The sequence below is a fragment of the Bos grunniens genome, chromosome 9 (assembly GCF_055505025.1).
Source record: "Bos grunniens cultivar Pamir isolate PY7600 chromosome 9, Bosgru_T2T1.0, whole genome shotgun sequence".
NCBI classification, from domain to species: domain Eukaryota; kingdom Metazoa; phylum Chordata; class Mammalia; order Artiodactyla; family Bovidae; genus Bos; species Bos grunniens.
Genome location: NC_141173.1, coordinates 16,499,246 through 16,517,532, shown reverse-complemented (window position 1 = coordinate 16,517,532; position 18,287 = coordinate 16,499,246). Strand labels below are relative to the sequence as shown.

Here is an 18,287-nt window from a genome sequence, read left to right as displayed (position 1 = left end):
TATAGGAATTCTTAGGACCTCGAATTCACACTGGAATATTTTTTCTTGGTTCCTTCATGAACTCCTGAACAGACATTCAGCCCTTTCTCTTGCTTCTCTCAACCTAATCTTAACATGCCTTCAGTGCAGGTGTGACAAGTAGCACCCCAGCAGAACCGGGTTTAGTGAGGCACAGATTTAAGGGCGATCCAACAGACTCAGTCATCAAGATAATACTGAAATGTAAGATTTCAAAAAAAATCAAGATTAATGCAGGGAGATTAGGATTGACTTATATACACTCAGTTCAGTTCAGTTGCTCACTCGTGTCTGATTCTGCGACCCTATGGACTGCAGCACGCCAGGCCCCCCTGTCCATCACCAACTTCCGGAGTTTACGCACTCATATACACTACCATGTGTAAAATAGCTAGCTAGTGGGAAGCTGCTGTAGAGTACAGAGAACTCAACTCTGTGCTCTGTGATGACCTAGAAGGGTGGGATGTGTGGAGTGGAAGGGAGGCTCAAGAAAGAAGGGATGTATGTATAAATATAGCTGACTCACTTTGTTGTACAAGAGAAAGTAACACAACATTGTAAAACAATTATACTCCAATTAAAAAATAATGCAAAAACTCATGAGGAACAAAATATCAACATTTTAAACAAAGATAGCTGTTGTTGGTTCTACAATCCTGTATTACCATATGAAAGTGACAGGCATTTCCAATGTGTGCAGCTTTTGTGCCCCTTCAGACAGATTTCTGGGGGTTGACATTGGTGCAAATGACTGAATAACATAGTGTTTCACAGAGAGTTATGGTTTGACTTGGTTTGGGGGGTTTTTTGGTAGTGCTTTTGCTAATTTTTCCTAACTGTATACAGGGGCACACATTTTTCCTTTTGCCTCAGGACCCAGTAGGCCCAGGGCAAATAGAACTAAGTCTTGCTAACTTTGTGTTCTATGAGCAGTACTCCCCTCCAAGCTTTGTACAGCAACCCGGTGCCAGGTCATGGAGTAGCAGGGTTGCAATAGACCAGATAACAATGTAAACAGTACAGACGGGGGTATTTACAAGGATGGCAAAAAGGTTTGTTGTAAGTCACTAAAGCATTCTTTGGGATGAGGAAATGTATTCATTTTTCCAGGCATTCACTGAAATATGCTTTTCAGAAGGGTTCAGAATTAATTTTTAAATTTTTCTTCCCTAATGACCCACCCCATCAGTGTAAGATTATCACCTTGGATCTGGTCCACCTGGAAAATGTTGGCTGCCTTAACATGTTCCCTGGACTGGCCAGCCAAATCTTCTGCCCTCTGCCTCCTCCCGATCCCAACACTATGTTCTGGCCCCCTGTGCTCTCTGCGCTCTGAGTTCCCCTCTGCCAGGGCCAGCATTTTTTTTTTAATTGGAGTAGAGTTGATTTACAATGTGGTGTCAGGATCAGCATTTTAAAGTCCCTTTTTGGTGGAAAGAATTCCTTCCTTAGTTGACCTGTAAGAGTCAGAATTTAACCAGGAAAAAAAAAAAACAGAAACTCTTTCAGGCATGAGGTTGCCCAAAAAAAAAACAAAAAAACAAAACAGAAACTCTTTCAGGCATGAGGTTGCCCTTTTTTTAGGCCAAAAGTCAAACATGAGCAATTTTATAATGATTTAAAGTATTATTTACAAGAAAGTGAATTTAATGCAAGGAATCTGTTAGTTAACAGAGGAACTGAGAAGCCAGACAGGAGAGAGGCTGCCCATAGATGCAGAAGAGCAGTGCTTCTACCCCACTCCCACCCCAGGCTAGAGAAACAAAGGTTGGAGGGGGCATTCCTGCAATTCATTGCTCATCCACACCCAACACAGAGCTCTGCTATCCAGCCATTTCATTTCCAGTATTGTAGGAACACACAGGCCATTGCACTTTGAAACTGTCCCCTTATTAAGTGCAAATAATAAATAATAAAACAGGTGACTGTCTCCCAATGTATCAAGTAATTTTTTAATATGTTTTATTTTATGTTGGGGTTATAGTTAATTTACAATGCTGTGTTAGTTTCAGATGTATAGTAAAGTGGTTTGGTTATAGACTATATATATATATATATCCATTATTTTTCAGATTCTTTTCCCATACAGGTTTTTGCAGAATTATGTACAGTTTCCTATGCTGTACAGTAGGTCCTGGTTAATGATTGGACCAGAACCTGGTGGTCCAGAGTTGACAATAAGAAAGTAAAGGAGAGAGAAAGAGGCTGATATTCCTTGGTTTATGTAGAAAACCAATAAAATCCCTGACACAGGGGTTGCTCTGTTCAAGAAGGCCTCAGGCGCCCTCTTGATGGGGTGAAGGCGCAGAGCGCCTTCTCAAGAGGGTCTTAGAAGTCTGGCAGGAAAGTGAACTCAGAGAGCCTCTGCGCTCCAGGGGATCAGCCTGAAAAAGAGAGACAGAGAAAGAGAGAGGGAAAGAGAGAGAGACACAGGGACCAAAGCTCTGATGGAGCAAAGGTGTTTTATTCAACACTGTGTGAGTATTTATACTGTCTTGCTGCTGCGGCTAAGTCACTTTAGTCGTGTCTGACTCTGTGCAACCCCATAGACGGCAGCCCACCAGGCTCCTCCATCCCAGGGATTCTCCAGGCAAGAAAACTGGAGTGAGTTGCCATTTCCTTCTCCAGTGCATGAAAGTGAAAAGTGAAAGTGAAGTCGTTCAGTCGTGCCCGACTCTTAGCGACCTCATGGACTGCAGCCTACCAGGCTCCTCTGTCCATGGGATTTTCCAGGCAAGAGTACTGGTGTGGGTTGCCATTGCCTTCTCCGTTATACTGTCTTACAAGGTAGCTATTTTCAGCAGAGATAAAATTAAAACTTACAAGTTATCAAGGAAACATGAAGTCATCCATATGAAAGAGAGGGTTGTAAATAATCACTTTTACCCTATGGTTCATAAAAAGGAAGAGCGTCGTAAATAGCTGCTTATCACTGTATGGAAATGCATGCATACTTCAGCCCCCAGGAGTAGCTTGCTGCTCCACTTAATTCCTGAATATTCAGGAATTAATAAGGGACAGAGGATTCATGACAGATCCAAAACAACACACAGGAAGCCTCCTGTTAAATGCTTCCTGACAAATGATCTAGTATACATATTGTAGTATGTATATGTTAGTCTCAAACTCCTAATTTATCCCTCCCCTCTCTGGGCTTCCCTCCCCTCTCTGGGCTTCCCTCATAGCTCAGTTGGTAAAGAATCCACCTGCAGTGTGGGAGACCCCGGTTCAATTCCTGGATCGGGAAGATCCCCTGGAGAAGGGACAGGCTACCCACTCCAGTACTCTTGGGCTTCCCTTGTGGCTCAGCTGGTAAAGAATCTGCCTGCAATGCGGGAGACCTGGGTTCAACCCCTGGGTTGGGGGGATCCCCTGGAGAAGGGAAAAGCTACCCACTCCAGTATTCTGACCTGGAGAATTCCATGAACTGTATAGTCCTTGGGCTCCAAAGGGTCGGACACAACTGAGCGACTTTCACTTCTTCCACCTTTCCCCTTTGGTAACTGTAAGTTTGTTTCCAAAGTCTGTGAGTCTGTTTCTGTTTGTGCTAAATAATTTTAAAATTGCAACAGAACTGCTTATTTTCCCAGGTAAATAGCTCCTTGTGTACCCAAACCTATCAGGTTCTACAAAGTAGTACACATCATGATCACCTGGTGTAGTCCTCATTGTTACTGACATCTTCCTGATGTAGTTATCCACCTTAGTTGTACTTGAATTGAAGCAATTTCACTCCATCTTTGGACACCGGCTCTTACCATTATCTTGTTTGCCTCTCTAGACACACTCTAGGTGAATAGATGGATGAAGGGGTGGAGGAGTGGGTGATGGAAAATGGATGGATGTTAATGACAATGATGATGTCCCTGGATTTTAAATAAGGGGATAGTCTCAGCCTTTCTTTTGGGGGCTGCAGGTTGATACACACAAGTGCCACAGTTGATTCAAGGTCATAGATGTAAAATGTGAACCTCATCAATGTAACACTTTATTTTCTGTAGTTAAAATGTTAAATTAAAAGTAGAAAGAGATGATTTTCTCTGAAAGATATTAATGATGCAAGAATTCCTCCCAGCAGATGTGGAGCATTTGAATGTATTTTCTTAGTTCAGGTAATAAATAAACTGTTGCCTGAGTTATTCAGATTCTCTTCTTAATGTTCACATTCTCTGTACATTCAGCCTTTGCAGAATGCTGTAAATCTTCCCTGCACCCCACCACCTACAATGTCCTATGGAGCTGAATTTTTATTACTTAATGCTAATATATGATTAGGCTATTATTTCTTCAAATACTGTTTATTACTTTTAATAAATCTTGCAAATTATTCAAAATCCATTATAAAATAAAAGCAGATGAAATATATTTTAGGTATGACTGTCAATACCAAGAGCATGAAATTAGCCAGGTATCTGAAAGACTAAAGGCAATTTAAGTGATCTTTATAGATCACTTGAGGCTGAGTGGTGCCTCGAGTTTGAAATTAAGACTATTAAGATAACCCCCTCGGAGAAGGCAATGGCACCCCACTCCAGTACTTTTGCCTAGAAAATCCCATGGACAAGGGAGCCTGGTAGGCTGCAGTCCATGGGGTCGCGAAGAGTCGGAACACGACTGAGCGACTTCACTTTCACTTTTCACTTTCATGCATTGGAGAAGGAAATGGCAACCCACTCCAGTGTTCTTGCCTGGAGAATCCCAGGGACGGGGAAGCCTGATGGGCTGCCGTCTATGGGGTTGCACAGAGTTGGACACGACTGAAGCGACTTAGCAGCAGCAGCAGCAGCAGCAAGATATCCCCCCAGAAGTTCTTGCTTCTAAACTATCTTTGAAAAACAGAAATTTAGAGCCAGTCTCTTGCATTCTTCCCTCCTTTGCACATAAGGATTCCCTCAAGCTGATAAAATGTGGTGTACTCTAGTAATATCTTCAAAATATGTATTTACAAAACCAACTTACAAAATGCATTGAGGCAAGATGTTATGGTTTTAATCAGCTGATATACAAATGTCTTCTGCAACTGTAACTTGACAAAAACCACTAAAAACTGTCATACCAGCTCTCTTTCCCAGGAGGATTTATATTCCATTAAGAAGTAAGCAAAGAAAGATCCTACCCAGCTTGTATTGACAACATCCTGGGAATTCAAACATACTTTTAACATATATTTGCTTTTTAGCAAGTTCTATAGATATATGGCAGGAAACATTAATTTTTTTCCCAAAATGACTTTCACGGATATAAAAAGCATTTTATATGTCAAATGGAAGAATGTTTCTGAAAGAACTTCAATGTGATCTTATTATAGCTTTCTTACTTTTAGAGTACAAAGCTGCTGTCTAAAGTTGAATTTTCTTGTCTTTAATAAATTAATTCTAAAGAAGAGTTCCCTCACAGATTTTGGTATTTAACATAAATGTTCATGTAACCCTTCTGGACCCAAGTATTTACCAGTAAACTATAATAAAGGGGCACTGGTGGACGAAACAGGGATTCCAAGGATTGAGGGCTGAAGAACAATGTTGCTTTACATCCCCCTCAGGGGCAGATCGGCTGGGATGCCTGCATCGCTGTGATCTCGGAGAGGCAGCAGTGAGCAGTAGTGTGTTTCTAGATGTTAGTTCCCTGCCCAGGAATTGAACCTGGGTAGCCTGGATGAATCCCTGGTGGCTCAGCTGGTAAAGAATCTGCCTGCAATGTGGGAGACCTGGGTTCAATCCCTGGGTTGGGAAGATCCCATGGAGGAGGGCATGGCAATCTACCTCCGTATTTTGGCCTGGAGAATCCCCACGGACAGAGGAGCCTGGAGAGTTACAGTCCATGCGGTTGCAAAGAGTTGAACACGACTGAGTGACTAAGCACACACACACGGTCTGGATGAAAACCAGGAATCCTGAGCACCAGACCAGCAGAGGCTAGAGGCTAAAAGCTATCTTTCCCTGGCTCTTGACTCCAGTGACAAATGCATTTTTCTCATGGAGGAAAAAAACTTTATCGTTTAGTATAGTATACAGCAGGTACAGAGTTTATCATTAGAGGCGTAGCACAACAACTGGGAGAGCACACAGAGAAACCTTTTGTTTAGTTAAGATAGAAGCAAGGCAGAGATGCACACCCAGAGAGAAAGGGTGTGGGCCTCCTCCCTCAGGAGGAGGAGCACAGTAAAGAGGCAGTTAAATGTAGGACAGTTCTTCTGGGTCTTTGTTTACCTTTGGCCAGTTATTTGGTTTCTTTTTCTACACCTGACCTGCCCTAGGACCCTCCCCAACGTGAGTGTGCAAGTTTTTTCAAGATAGATTCCGATGCAAAGGTGTCTGGGAGGAGCAAGACTCATAATGGCTTGGCATCCCCTGAATTCTGAACCCCAAGAAGCCTTTCTAGACATATGTAGTGTCTCCCTTGTCCCATGGAGGAGAAATATGTGATCTCTTGATCCTTTACTCAACCAAAGTTTAGCCCCTCTCTGTGCCTGCGAGGACTGTTTTCTTAAGGTGTCCACAGGAGGCAAAGCCTGGCTATTTACCCTGTTCCTGTTGTTACTTCCATTTCAGAAAGGAAACAGGAGGCTGATTATAAATGCCTAACCTGGAGCCCATCTATCTCCGGTTTCAGGAAATGCAAACAAGAGGCTAGTTGTAAATGCCTAGCATGGAGCCCACCTATCTCCTGCCTCAACTGTACTTTAACCACTGTACATTTTCCCATAATAAATTGTAGACATCTCTTCTACAGTGTTCATAAACTTTTCCATGAATCAGAATCCCTGGAGATCTTGTTAAGACACAGATTGCTGGGCCCTTCCCCTGGAGTTTCTGATTCAGTAGGTGTGAAGTGGGGCAAATTAGCATTTCTAACAAATTCCCAGGGGCTCAGGTGCTGCTGGGGGCCTGGAGCACATTTAGAGAAACTCCACTCCATAGGAATAGCTATTGGGCTTTATTTGACATCTTCAAAGCTCTCCCATGCCTTTGCATTGAATTAATTAATTTCTAAACTTTGCCATAAGATGCACAGAGTAGCTCTTCTCCTTTCCATTTTAGATTATAAATGAAAAACACTGAAGTTTCCCTCCCACTTCCCACCCCCCAACCCCTACCCCACCCCACCCCCATACCCCTCCCTCCCACTCCAAGTATTTCCTGTCTCAGTGACTACGCTCAGAATGTAAAGAATCTGTCTGCAGTACGAAGAGCTGGGTTCCATCCCTGGGTTGGGAAGACCCCCCGGAGAAGCAAATGGCAACTCACTCCACTATTCTTGCCTGGGAAATCCCACGGACAGAGGAACCTGGAGGGCCCCAGTCCTTGGGGTCACAAGAGTTGGACACGACTTAGTATCTAAACCAGTGACTACAACCACCATCAGTGAAAGTGCCCGAGCGGGAAACCTAGCAGTGCCCCAGGCCCTCTGCTCTCCGCGCCCGCACGTGCAGCACCACAGTGCCTCCACGTCACGCTGCCCTCAGTCCCGCCTGCTGAGCGTCCTGCTCCCTTCCGTGTCTGTGCCTTTGTACATACTGTTTCTCTTCCTGATAAACCATCAACAGAAAAAAATACACAACCTAAAAGTTGAGATTTATGTTTTATTCAGCAGACCACATGGAGGACTGAAGCCCGGGGCCAAGCCTCTCAGATAACTCTGAGAGACTGCTCTAAAGAGGCAAGGGGGTGGGGAGGAGCCAGGATATACAGGCGTTTTTGCAACGAAGACCAGGTAGTTGGACTATCAAAAGATTACTGTTAATTAAAGAAAATCGTATATCTCAAGTTTAAAAATTTGGTACTTTTCTATGTATAGGATAATGCAGGGGGCTGGGCTCACTGAAACTATTCCTTTTATATGAACCTCAATTCTCTGGGGCCAGTATCCTGCGTTTTCTCATCCTGAGTCTGCTCTGGGTGCACCACCAGGGGTGACTGCAGTGCTGGGCGGTGGGGTGGGGGGCTTGGGAGGCAGCATCCGCCCTCCATCCTGAGTTCCCTCAGGGCTCAGGGTGGCTGTAATGTGATGGCTTCACAGCTGCTACATGCTTTTACTGTTATGGCATTTTTTATTCACAATACCTTGATACTTTTAAGTTTTTCTGCAAAATGTTTCTTAATATTTGATATATAATATTGAAACAGTATGAGTTAACCTTTGATACAGATCTAGTACATTTTGTCCCCTTCTTAGCATTCATGAACCCAGTTTCTCCGTCATGCTGGTTAATTTTGTGGTACATTTTGTTTTTAAAATTCAGCATTCCCCAAGTGTGTGACTGGGTCTGAAACAATCTTGCTTGAAACACATGAGGCATGCGTGGCGAGACCTCTTCAGTTGGGAACTGGAGTAGCTAATCGCATAATTCCCTATGGAATCTGAGTCCCATTTCTCCAGCTTCATTCAACCTGCTTCTTCGCCCTCACAAGTGTTCTGACTCAGAAGTCTTCCCCTTCTTCTCCTGGGCTCATTAATTTCAGCGGAGCCTCATCAAGACCTGAGGTTGAATGGGGAGAGCTGCTCTCCTGAGAAAAAGTGTACACTAATATTGATAAATACAATTACCCTTTTATTGTGAAACTTTATGAGGAATATAAACAACCATGTTGCTAAACTGTCAGACTCAAAATCATTAAAAAATATAGCTGCTGTAATTTTCCTTAACTTGAAATTTCTGAAGTCTGTATTTTCATTGAAAGAAAGTCTCTCTAGACTCCTTGTTTAATGCTCCCTCAAATCTCAGCTCCTGGACCCTCCCCCCTAAACAAAATGGGGAGGAGGTGGTGAATACTGTTCTCAGTAGACCTGCCTGTCCCAGTTCCCGAAGACAGTTGAACTACCTGGAAAATAGGACTTAAGCAGTTTAGAGATTCATTATTGAAAAGTAAAAAACTAACCTTTTGTTTTACATCATGCGACCCACCCACTCTAGTATTCTTACCTGGGAAAATCCTATGGACGGAGGAACCTGGCAGGCTATAGTCCATGGGGTCGCAGAGAGTCTGACACGACTGAGCGACTTCAATCAATCAATCACGTGTTAGTAAACCCACATGCCCCCTGATTGTCATGCCCCTGATTGTTCTCTGTTGTACGTAGCTTGTAATTCACAAAGATTCACCAGAGCCACTTCTTTGGGTGTCCCCACATCCACCCACCCGCCTACCCACCTCTTTTTCTTCCAGTTCTTCATAACGTATATTAGATCCAGCACCTCGTTAAACTACTGGTTGTTCCTGGAGACGATGGGTCTCCCATGTACTTAACACCAGCCTTATTAAGTACACACTGCTGATTCTATTAAGAGTTTATTTATCTGTCTAATTGTCTATATCTCAATTTCTTTATCTGCACCTTATAACTTAGATGTGACTTTTAGATACATACATAAATACATAGAAGGTGCTCAATAAATAGAGTCATTGCCATATTTTGGCCACTATAAGCATTGACAGAGAAGGCAATGGCACCCCACTCCAGTACTCTTGCCTGGAAAATCCCATGGACAGAGGAACCTGGTGCGCTGCAGTCCATGGGGTCGTGAAGAGTCAGACACGACTGAGAGACTTCACTTTCACTTTTCACTTTCATGCACTGGAGAAGGAAATGGCAACCCGCTCCAATGTTCTTGCCTGGAGAATCCCAGGGACGGGGGAGCCTGATGGGCTGCCGTCTATGGGGTCGCACAGAGTCGGACACGACTAAAGCGACTTAGCAGCAGCAGTGAATGAATTTATCTTGTTCATTGCTACTGCCCCTGTGCCTTGTAAGTAGCCAGCACCTGGTAGATACTGCATAGTTTTCTTGAATTCAATGCAAGCATGCATACACGAATGAGTGAAAGAAGCCCTGGCAGAGAAGCAACAACTTAGGGGTAGGGGGGTCTTGGTGGAAGTAAAATGGATAAGTTAGGAAAACTGAATTTTAGGGAGGAGCCAAAGTAAATTTTGAGTAGGACTTCTAAGTTTTCTCAGTCTTTCTCTGTAAATGGGACAGCAATGCCTACCTTGCCTTTCTCAAAGAGGGGTTAATAGACATAAATGAAATAAAGAATGGGTATAGAGAATAGAAAGCAAGTAAAACATATGTCAGCAACATAAGACTACACTGGGTCTCACCAACAGGAAAGATGGAGAAAGCACAAAAATGCGTAATTTTCACTGCAGTCCGTGAGGTGCACTGCCTGTGAATGGCAGAGAGTCAGGGCAGAAGGGACTGAACTCTGAAGACCCCCAAAGAGGAGCAGAGAGGACCAAGACAAAAGGTCAAAGACAGCTTGTATTTAGTGAGTATTTGAGTAGGGCTTCCGGGGTAGCTCAGTCAGTAAAGAATCTGCCTGCAATGCAGGAGACATGGGTTCTATTCCTGGAGTTGGAAAGATCCCCTAGAGAAGGAAATGGCAACCTACTCCAGTATCCTTGCCTGGGAAATCCCATGGATAGAAGAGCCTGGTGGGCTACAGTTCATGGGGTCACAAGAGTCAAAAACTGAGAAGAGTTTTGATTTCATATGGAAAATAAATTACAAATTTTATGCAATGTAACTAACTCTTATAATACCTATTAAAATCTTCAAAGCTAATTTTACACAAAATACATAAAAATACTTTGTGAGGTATAAAAAGTCAGGGAAGTATATAGCTACTTGGTATTTCAGAGCTCAGTTCAGTTCAGTTCAGTCGTTCAGTCATGTCTGACTCTTTGTGACCCCATGGATCGCAGCACGCCAGGCCTCCCTGTCCATCACCAACTCCCAGAGTTCACTCAGACTCACGTCCATCGAGTCGGTGATGCCATCCAGCCATCTCATCCTCTGTCATCCCCTTCTCCTCCCGGCATCAGAGTCTTTTCCAATGAGTCAACTCTTTGCATGAGGTAGCCAAAGTACTGGAGTTTCAGCTTTAGCATCATTCCTTCCAAAGAACACCCAGGACTGATTTCCTTTAGAATGGACTGGTTGGATCTCCTTGCAGGCCCATCACAATTAGTGAGTTCTCAAAGTTACTCAAAACTTTGAAATCTGGAAAATTTACAGGTCCTGCTTAAAAAAGACTCTAAGTTTTCCTTTTCAAAAAACTAAGAACACTATAAGATGGAGTGGAAAATCACACTTACCAGGTTGTTATTATGTTTTCAGTCCATCTTGAATTCTTTATGCAATGAAGTAAGGGTCCAATAATGAAAATTAATGTTTGAGTTTTGCAATAACCTTAACTTGCCAATTTCCAAACAATTAGAAAAAGTTTAGGAAAAGATTAAATATGTTCATAATCTTATAATCATCTGTTTCGTGTAATTGGATCTTTCTATTATGCTTTAAACTAAAAGAATATTCAGTCAGTTCAGTTCAGTTCAGTTCAGTCACTCAGTCCTGTCCAACTCTTTGCGACCCCATGGACTGTAGCACGCCAGGCCTCCCTGTCCATCGCCAACTCCCGGAGGTGACTTAAACTCATGTCCATTGAGTCAGTGATGCCATCCAACCATCTCATCCTCTATCATTCTCTTCTCCTCCTGCCTTCAATATTTCCCAGCATCAGGGCCTTTTCAAATGAATCAGCCTTTCGGATCAGGTGGCCAAAGTATTGGAGTTTAAGCTTCAACATTAGTCCTTCCAATGAACACCCAAGATTGATCTCCTTTAGGATGGACTGGTTGGATCTCCTTGCAGTCCAAGGGACTCTCAAGAGTCTTCTCCAACACCACAGTTCAAAAGCATCTTTGACACTCAGCTTTCTTCACAGTCCAACTCTCACATCCATACATGACCACTGGAAAAACCACAGCCTTGACTAGATGGACCTTTGTTGACAAAGTAATATCTCTGCTTTTTAATATGCTATCTAGGTTGGTCATAACTTTCCTGCCAAGGAGTAAGCATCTTTTAGTTTCATGGCTGCAGTCACCATCTGCAGTGATTTTGGAGCCCAGAAACATAAAGTCTGTCACTGTTTCCCCATCTATTCACTATGAAGTGATGGGACCAGATGCCATGATCTTCGTTTTCTGAATGTTGAGCTTTAAGCCAGCTTTTTCACTCTCCTCTTTCACTTTCATCAAGAGGCTTTTGAGTTCCTCTTCACTTTCTGTCATAGGGTGGTGTCATCTGCATATCTGAGGTTATTGATATTTCTCCCAGCAGTCTTGATTCCAGTTTGTGCTTCATGCAGCCCAGCGTTTCTCATGATGTACTCTGAATATAAGTTAAATAAGCAGGGTGACAATATACAGCCTGATGTACTCCTTTCCCTATTTGGAACCATTCTGTTGTTCCATGTCCAGTTCTATTGCTTCCTGACTTGCGTACGCAATTCTCAAGAGGCAAGTCAGGTGGTCTGGTATGCCCATCTCTTTAAGAATTTTCCAATGTTTGTTGTGGTCCCCACAGTCAAAGGCTTTGGCATAGTCAATAAAGCAGAAGTAGATGTTTTTCTGGAACTCTCGCTTTTTCCATGATCCATCCGATGTTGGCAATTTGATCTCTGGTTCCTCTCCTTTTCTAAAACCAGCTTGAACATCTGGAAATTCACGGTTCATGTATTGCTGAAGCCTGGCTTGGAGAATTTTGAGCATTACTTTACTAGTGTGTGAGTGCAACTGTGGTAGTTGAGCATTCTTTGGCATTGCCTTTCTTAGAGATTGAGATGAAAACACCTTTTCCAGTCCTGTGGCCACTGCTGAGTTTTCCAAATTTGCTGGCATATTGAGTGCAGCACTTTCACAGCATCATCTTTTAGGATTTGAAAGAGTTCAACTGGAATTCCATCACCTCCACTAGCTTTGTTCGTAGTGATGCTTCCTAAGGCCCACTTGACTTCACATTCCAGGATGTCTGGCTCTAGGTGAGTGATCACACCATCAGGATTATCTGGGTTGTGAAGATCCCTTTTGTATAGTTCTGTGTATTCTTGTCACCTCTTCTTAATATCTTCTGCTTCTGTTAGGGCCATACCATTTCTGTGCTTTATTGTGCTCATATTTGCATGAAATGTTCCTTTGGTATCTCTAATTTTCTTGAAGAGATCTCTAGACTTTCCCTATTGTTTTCCTCTGTTTCTTTGTAAAAAATATTATATATTGTTAATGTCACAGGAGTTCTATCCATTATTTATTAAATGCTGTCTATCTCAAAGAAACAACTTATCATTGCTATATCGAGTAATATTTTTAAATGCCACTTCCTCAAATGTACTGATTCTCCATCCAGACTGCATGTTGGAATGACCCGGAAAGCTTTTCTAACAGTGCAGGGGCCGTCTCTGAGGATCTAATTGTGCAGTTCAGTTCCTTTGCAGAAGAGCGTAGATATAGATACAGTTCTGAAAATTTGCCAAGATTTTAATATTCACTCAGGACATAGAGTCTTTCAGCCTGTGGTCATGGTCTCCAAATACCTCAGTTGAATTTCATTCCAACTGCCTTTGACAAACAGTAAAGAATAATTCTCTAAAGGGGTAAAATCATGACTCTCATTCAAATATAAAATGAACACACGTCAAAGATTTTATCCAACTCATTAGTTAACAATGGGACAGATAAGATGTTACAACTGGTTCAGATGAGAATTCAAAGACAGGCAAAATGTAAGTCAGGGATTGACAATAGCCCAGTGGGCCAAACCTAGCCCACCAAGGGTTTCCAAACAGCCTGCATTAAGTATGGCTTTTACATCTCTAAATGGCTGAAAAAAAAAAATCAAAAGAATCTTTTGTGACATGTGAAAAGAACATGAAATTCAATTTCAACCCCCCATAAATAAGTTTTACTGGAACACAGCCAAGCCCCTTGGTCTACTGACTGTTTTAGAGCTACAGTAGCATAGCTGGGTGGTTGTAAAAGAGAACAGATGAGCCATACAACCTAAAACATTTATTATTGGGCCCTTCTCAGGAAAAGTTTGCCAACCCCTGATATAAGCAATTAGGGATGCTGACATGAATTTGCAAATTAATGCAAAACTGGGTCAAAAATCTACCCGGCAGTAAAATGTAATGCTTGAAATCATTTCTTCCAGAGGAGGGAAATCAATGACCCCCCATCAGACAAACTTCACTTGCATCTCTATGGACTAGAATTATTGCATTACCTTTAGTTTCTCATAGCTCATGGAGTTGTGAAATAGCCCGAAGACAATGAAAACCACAGAACTCTCTAGAATTAGAAAACCTCTCAAAATCTGCTCACTGATGCTCAGAATTCCTTTGAAAAGACACCCAGTAATCTTTTACATCCATATCACAATCTTTCATAATTTTTCCTGACAAAAAACTAAACTGCATTCACTTTTTTAAAAATTTTATTGGAGTATAGTTGATTAACAATGTTGTGGTTGTTTCATGTGTAGAGCAAAGTGAATTTGTTACATATATTCATATATCCACTCTTTTTACAATTCTTTTCCCATTTAGGCCATTACAGAGTGTTGAATGGAGTTTGCTGTGCTATATAGTAGCTGTCTATTTTATGTATGTGTATGTTAATCCCAATTTCCCAATTTATGCCTTCCCCAGCCCTTACCCCTGATAACCATAAGTTTGCTTTCTACATCTGGAACTCTGTTTCTGTCTGTGGATAAGTTCTTTTGCATCACTCTTTTAGATTCTACATATAAGCAGTATCATATAATTTATGTCTTTCTCTGTCTCACTGACGTCACCTGGTATGACAATTGCTAGGTTGATCCGCATTGCTGCAGATGGCATTTGTTGTTCTTGTTCAGTCACTCAGTCGTGTCCAACTTTTTGCAACCCCGTGTACTGAAGCATGACAGGCTTCCCTGTCCTTCACCATCTCTTAGAGCTTGCTCAAACTCATGTCCCCTGAGTCGGTGATCCATCCAACCATTTCATCCTCTGTCATCCCCTTTTCCTCCCATCTTCCTTCAATCTTTCCCAGCATCAGAGTCTTTTCGAATGAGTCAGCTCTTCACATCAGGTGGCCAAAGGATCAGAGCTTCAGCTTCAGCATCAGTCCTTCCAATGAATATTCAGGAAATAGCATTACTTTGTTTTATCCACTGAGTAATATTGCATCATACATATATACCACATCTTCTTTATCCATTCCTCTATTGAGGGATATTTAGGTTGCTTCCATATCTTGGCTATTGTAAATAGCACTGCAATGAAGACTGGAGTACATGCATCCTGATTAACCATGTTTTTTTATATGCCTAGGAGTGGGAGGGCTGGATCATATGGAAGTTCTATGTTTAGTTCTTCAAGGAGCTTCCATACTGTTCTCCATAGTGGCTGCATCAATTTACATTCCCACCAACAGTGTAGGAAGGCTCCCTTTTCTCTACATCCTCTCCAGCATTTATTGCTTGTAGATTTTTTGATGGTGGCTATTCTGACCAGCGTGAGGTGATAACTCATTGTAGTTTTGATTTACATTTCTCTAGTAATTAGTGGTGAGCATTTTCTTATGTGCTTTTTCTAGGCATCAGAAACATACTTTAAACAGAACTTCTTGTATTTCAGATGTGCTTAGGACATCGCCAGACTCTGTTTTAGAACCCATATTCTCAGCCTGCTCTAGGAGCTGGGTACGTACCAGTGACTGACCACCACTAACTGACCCCTGAATGTCAGCTTCTCATTCACAGGCCAAGCATGAGTCTTTATTTGGCTTGTGCCTTGTCCCTGGGCAAGGAGCTCCTTTAAACAAAGGCCCAGGTTCTACCCTGAGAGAGCATGTGTTGCTAGCACACACATTCCCAAACCAGTGTTGTTGTTCAGTCACCAAGTCGTGTCTGACTCTTTGCAACCCCAGGAACTGCAACATTCCAGGCTTCCCTGTCCCTCAACATCTCCCAGAATTTAGCCAGGTTCATGTCCATTGAATCAGTGATGCCACCCAACCGTTATATCCATTGTCACCCTCTTCTCCTTCTACCTTCAGTCTTTCCCAGCATTAGGGTCTTTTCCAAAGAGTCAGCTGTTGACATCAGGTGGCCAAAGCATTGGAGCTTCAGCTTCAGCACCAATCCTTCCAAAGTGTATTCAAGGTTGATTTCCTTTAAGACCAACTGGTTTATAGACATTCTCCATTTTAGATCTGATTCCCCTGTGATTTTATAGCTTCGTACTTCCCCCTAAAGAAGAGGCAGCATCCTTCTAAAATTCTTATCTAGACTGCATTTCTTCCATGTACTGGTAGAAAAACAAGTCTGCATAAAAATCAGTTTCCTCTGATATCCTCTGATCATCCCTTAAAATACATGTTTGACTTTTCAATCAATGTTGAATACTTACTGCAATTAACAAAATTCTCATTAAATACACCTTCAGTGTTTTCATGACATTCTTATGGAAAACTCTGTGAGGTAAACAGTCTTCTTCCAAACCTGCACTAAAATGTTTGCATTATTCTTAAAAAATGACTCGCTTTGATCTTAGTAGTTCACAATGAAAATTGCTTAAGGCTGTTCTCTGAAGAGACTCTCTCCTAAAGCCAGACATGTGTCTCCAGGGTACACTAGTTTGGTTTCTATAAATGATCACAGTTTGTGGTTCAAAGAATTGCACTTGCTAAGTTTTGCTTTCTCGTGTTTGGCTTTGTTTCTCACCACACCCCTAAAGCCAGCAGGGCAGGTCGTATCAGCCTCCTTTCACAAACACAGACACACCAGGTAGTGAGAGTCAGGCCTCCCTTTATGTCTTCCAAAGCACCTCGCGTGAACCCTTTGGTGGCACTTGGCACACGTCTGACTGTACAGTTACTGCCTGAAGATGAAAAGTTCCCTGGAAACAAGGGCTAGGCCTGCCATTTTCATCACTCTAGTGTCAGCAGTGAAGTGAGGAGTGTTCTGGAGTGTGGCTGTGTGCATTTAAACTCCAGTTAACCACTAACTGACTCATTTGAAAAGACCCTGTTGCTGGAAAAGATTGAAGTCAGGAAGAGAAGGGGACGACAGAGGATGAGATGGTTGGATGGCATCACTGACTCAATGGATATGAGTTTGGGTGAACTCCAGGAGTTGGTGATGGACAGACAGGGAAGCCTGGAGTGCTGCAGTCCATGGGGTCACAAAGAGGCGGACACAGTGAACCACTGAACTGAACTAACCACTAGCAACCTTGGGTAAGTTCTTTAACTGATCTCTGTGCCTCAGTTTTCCATCTGTGAAATGGCCACAACAGTGCTTATTTCATGGGGTTCTTACGAAGATTTCATTAGTAATGTAGAATACTTACAATTGTGCCTAGAGGGAGAAATGGACTGGGAATTGGGGGTTAGTAAATGAAACTCCAGTACTTTGGCCACCTCATGCGAATAGTTGACTCATTAGAAAAGACACTGATGCTGGGAATGATTGAAGTCAGGAGGAGAAGGGGACGACAGAGGATGAGATGCCTAGATGGCATCACTGACTCGATGGACGTGAGTTTGAGTGAACTCTGGGAGTTAGTGATGGACAGGGAGGCCTGGCGTGCTGCAATTCATGGGGTCGCAAAGAGTCGGACACAACTGAGCAACTGAACTGAACTGAGATGTAAACTATTATATATAGAATGGATAAATGACAAGGTCCTACTCTATAGCACAGGGAATTATATTCAGGATCCTGGGATAAGCCACACTGAAAAGGAGTATAAAAATAATGTGTGTGTGTGTGTGTATATATATATGTATATATATACACATAAAACTGAGTCATTTTGCTGTACAGCAGAAATTAGCACAGCATTGTATAGCAATTATACTTCAATGGAAAAAATGAGTTTAAAACTCTAAAAAATAAAAGATCTGTGTCTGGTACATACCATGTAACCAAAAATTAAGAGCATGTCTGGCCACAACTCAGTATGCAATAAATATTTATTAAACAAATGATTGATTGGAATAAAAGCAGAATTGAATCAAATATTCAAATATTCCATCTCCAGATATTCATATATATGAAGGGGAAAAACTATAAATTTCTAAGCATATACCTTGACTCCTGTTAAAGTTGTTGTTATTATTGTTTCGTTGTTGTGTCCAACTCTTTATGACCCTATGGACTGTAGTCCACCAGACTCCTCTGCCCATGGGATTTCCCAGTCAAGAATACTAGAGTGGGTTGTCATTTCCTCTACAGGAGATCTTCCCGACCCAAGAATCGAACCAACATCTCCTGCATTAGCAGGCAGATTCTTTTCCACTAAGCTACCAGGGAAGCCCCATGTTAATGTAAAACTTTATTAAAACCTTCCATTAATCATTACTCTCATATATAAAATAAATAAGTCAAAGATTTTGTATGTTACAAATTAACTATTAATAATGAGGCAACAAGTAAGA

General features: G+C 42.1%; 1 protein-coding gene across 1 annotated transcript in view; it reads left to right on the top strand.

Moving 5' to 3' along the window:
• The window catches only part of IMPG1 (interphotoreceptor matrix proteoglycan 1), a 157,108-nt gene that overhangs the window by 89,389 nt on the left and 49,432 nt on the right, over positions 1-18,287 (top strand). The window contains exon 13 of the mRNA XM_086316885.1: positions 15,403-15,411. Coding sequence (XP_086173011.1) covers positions 15,403-15,411 — 9 coding nt within the window. The remainder of the gene's footprint in view (positions 1-15,402; positions 15,412-18,287) is intronic.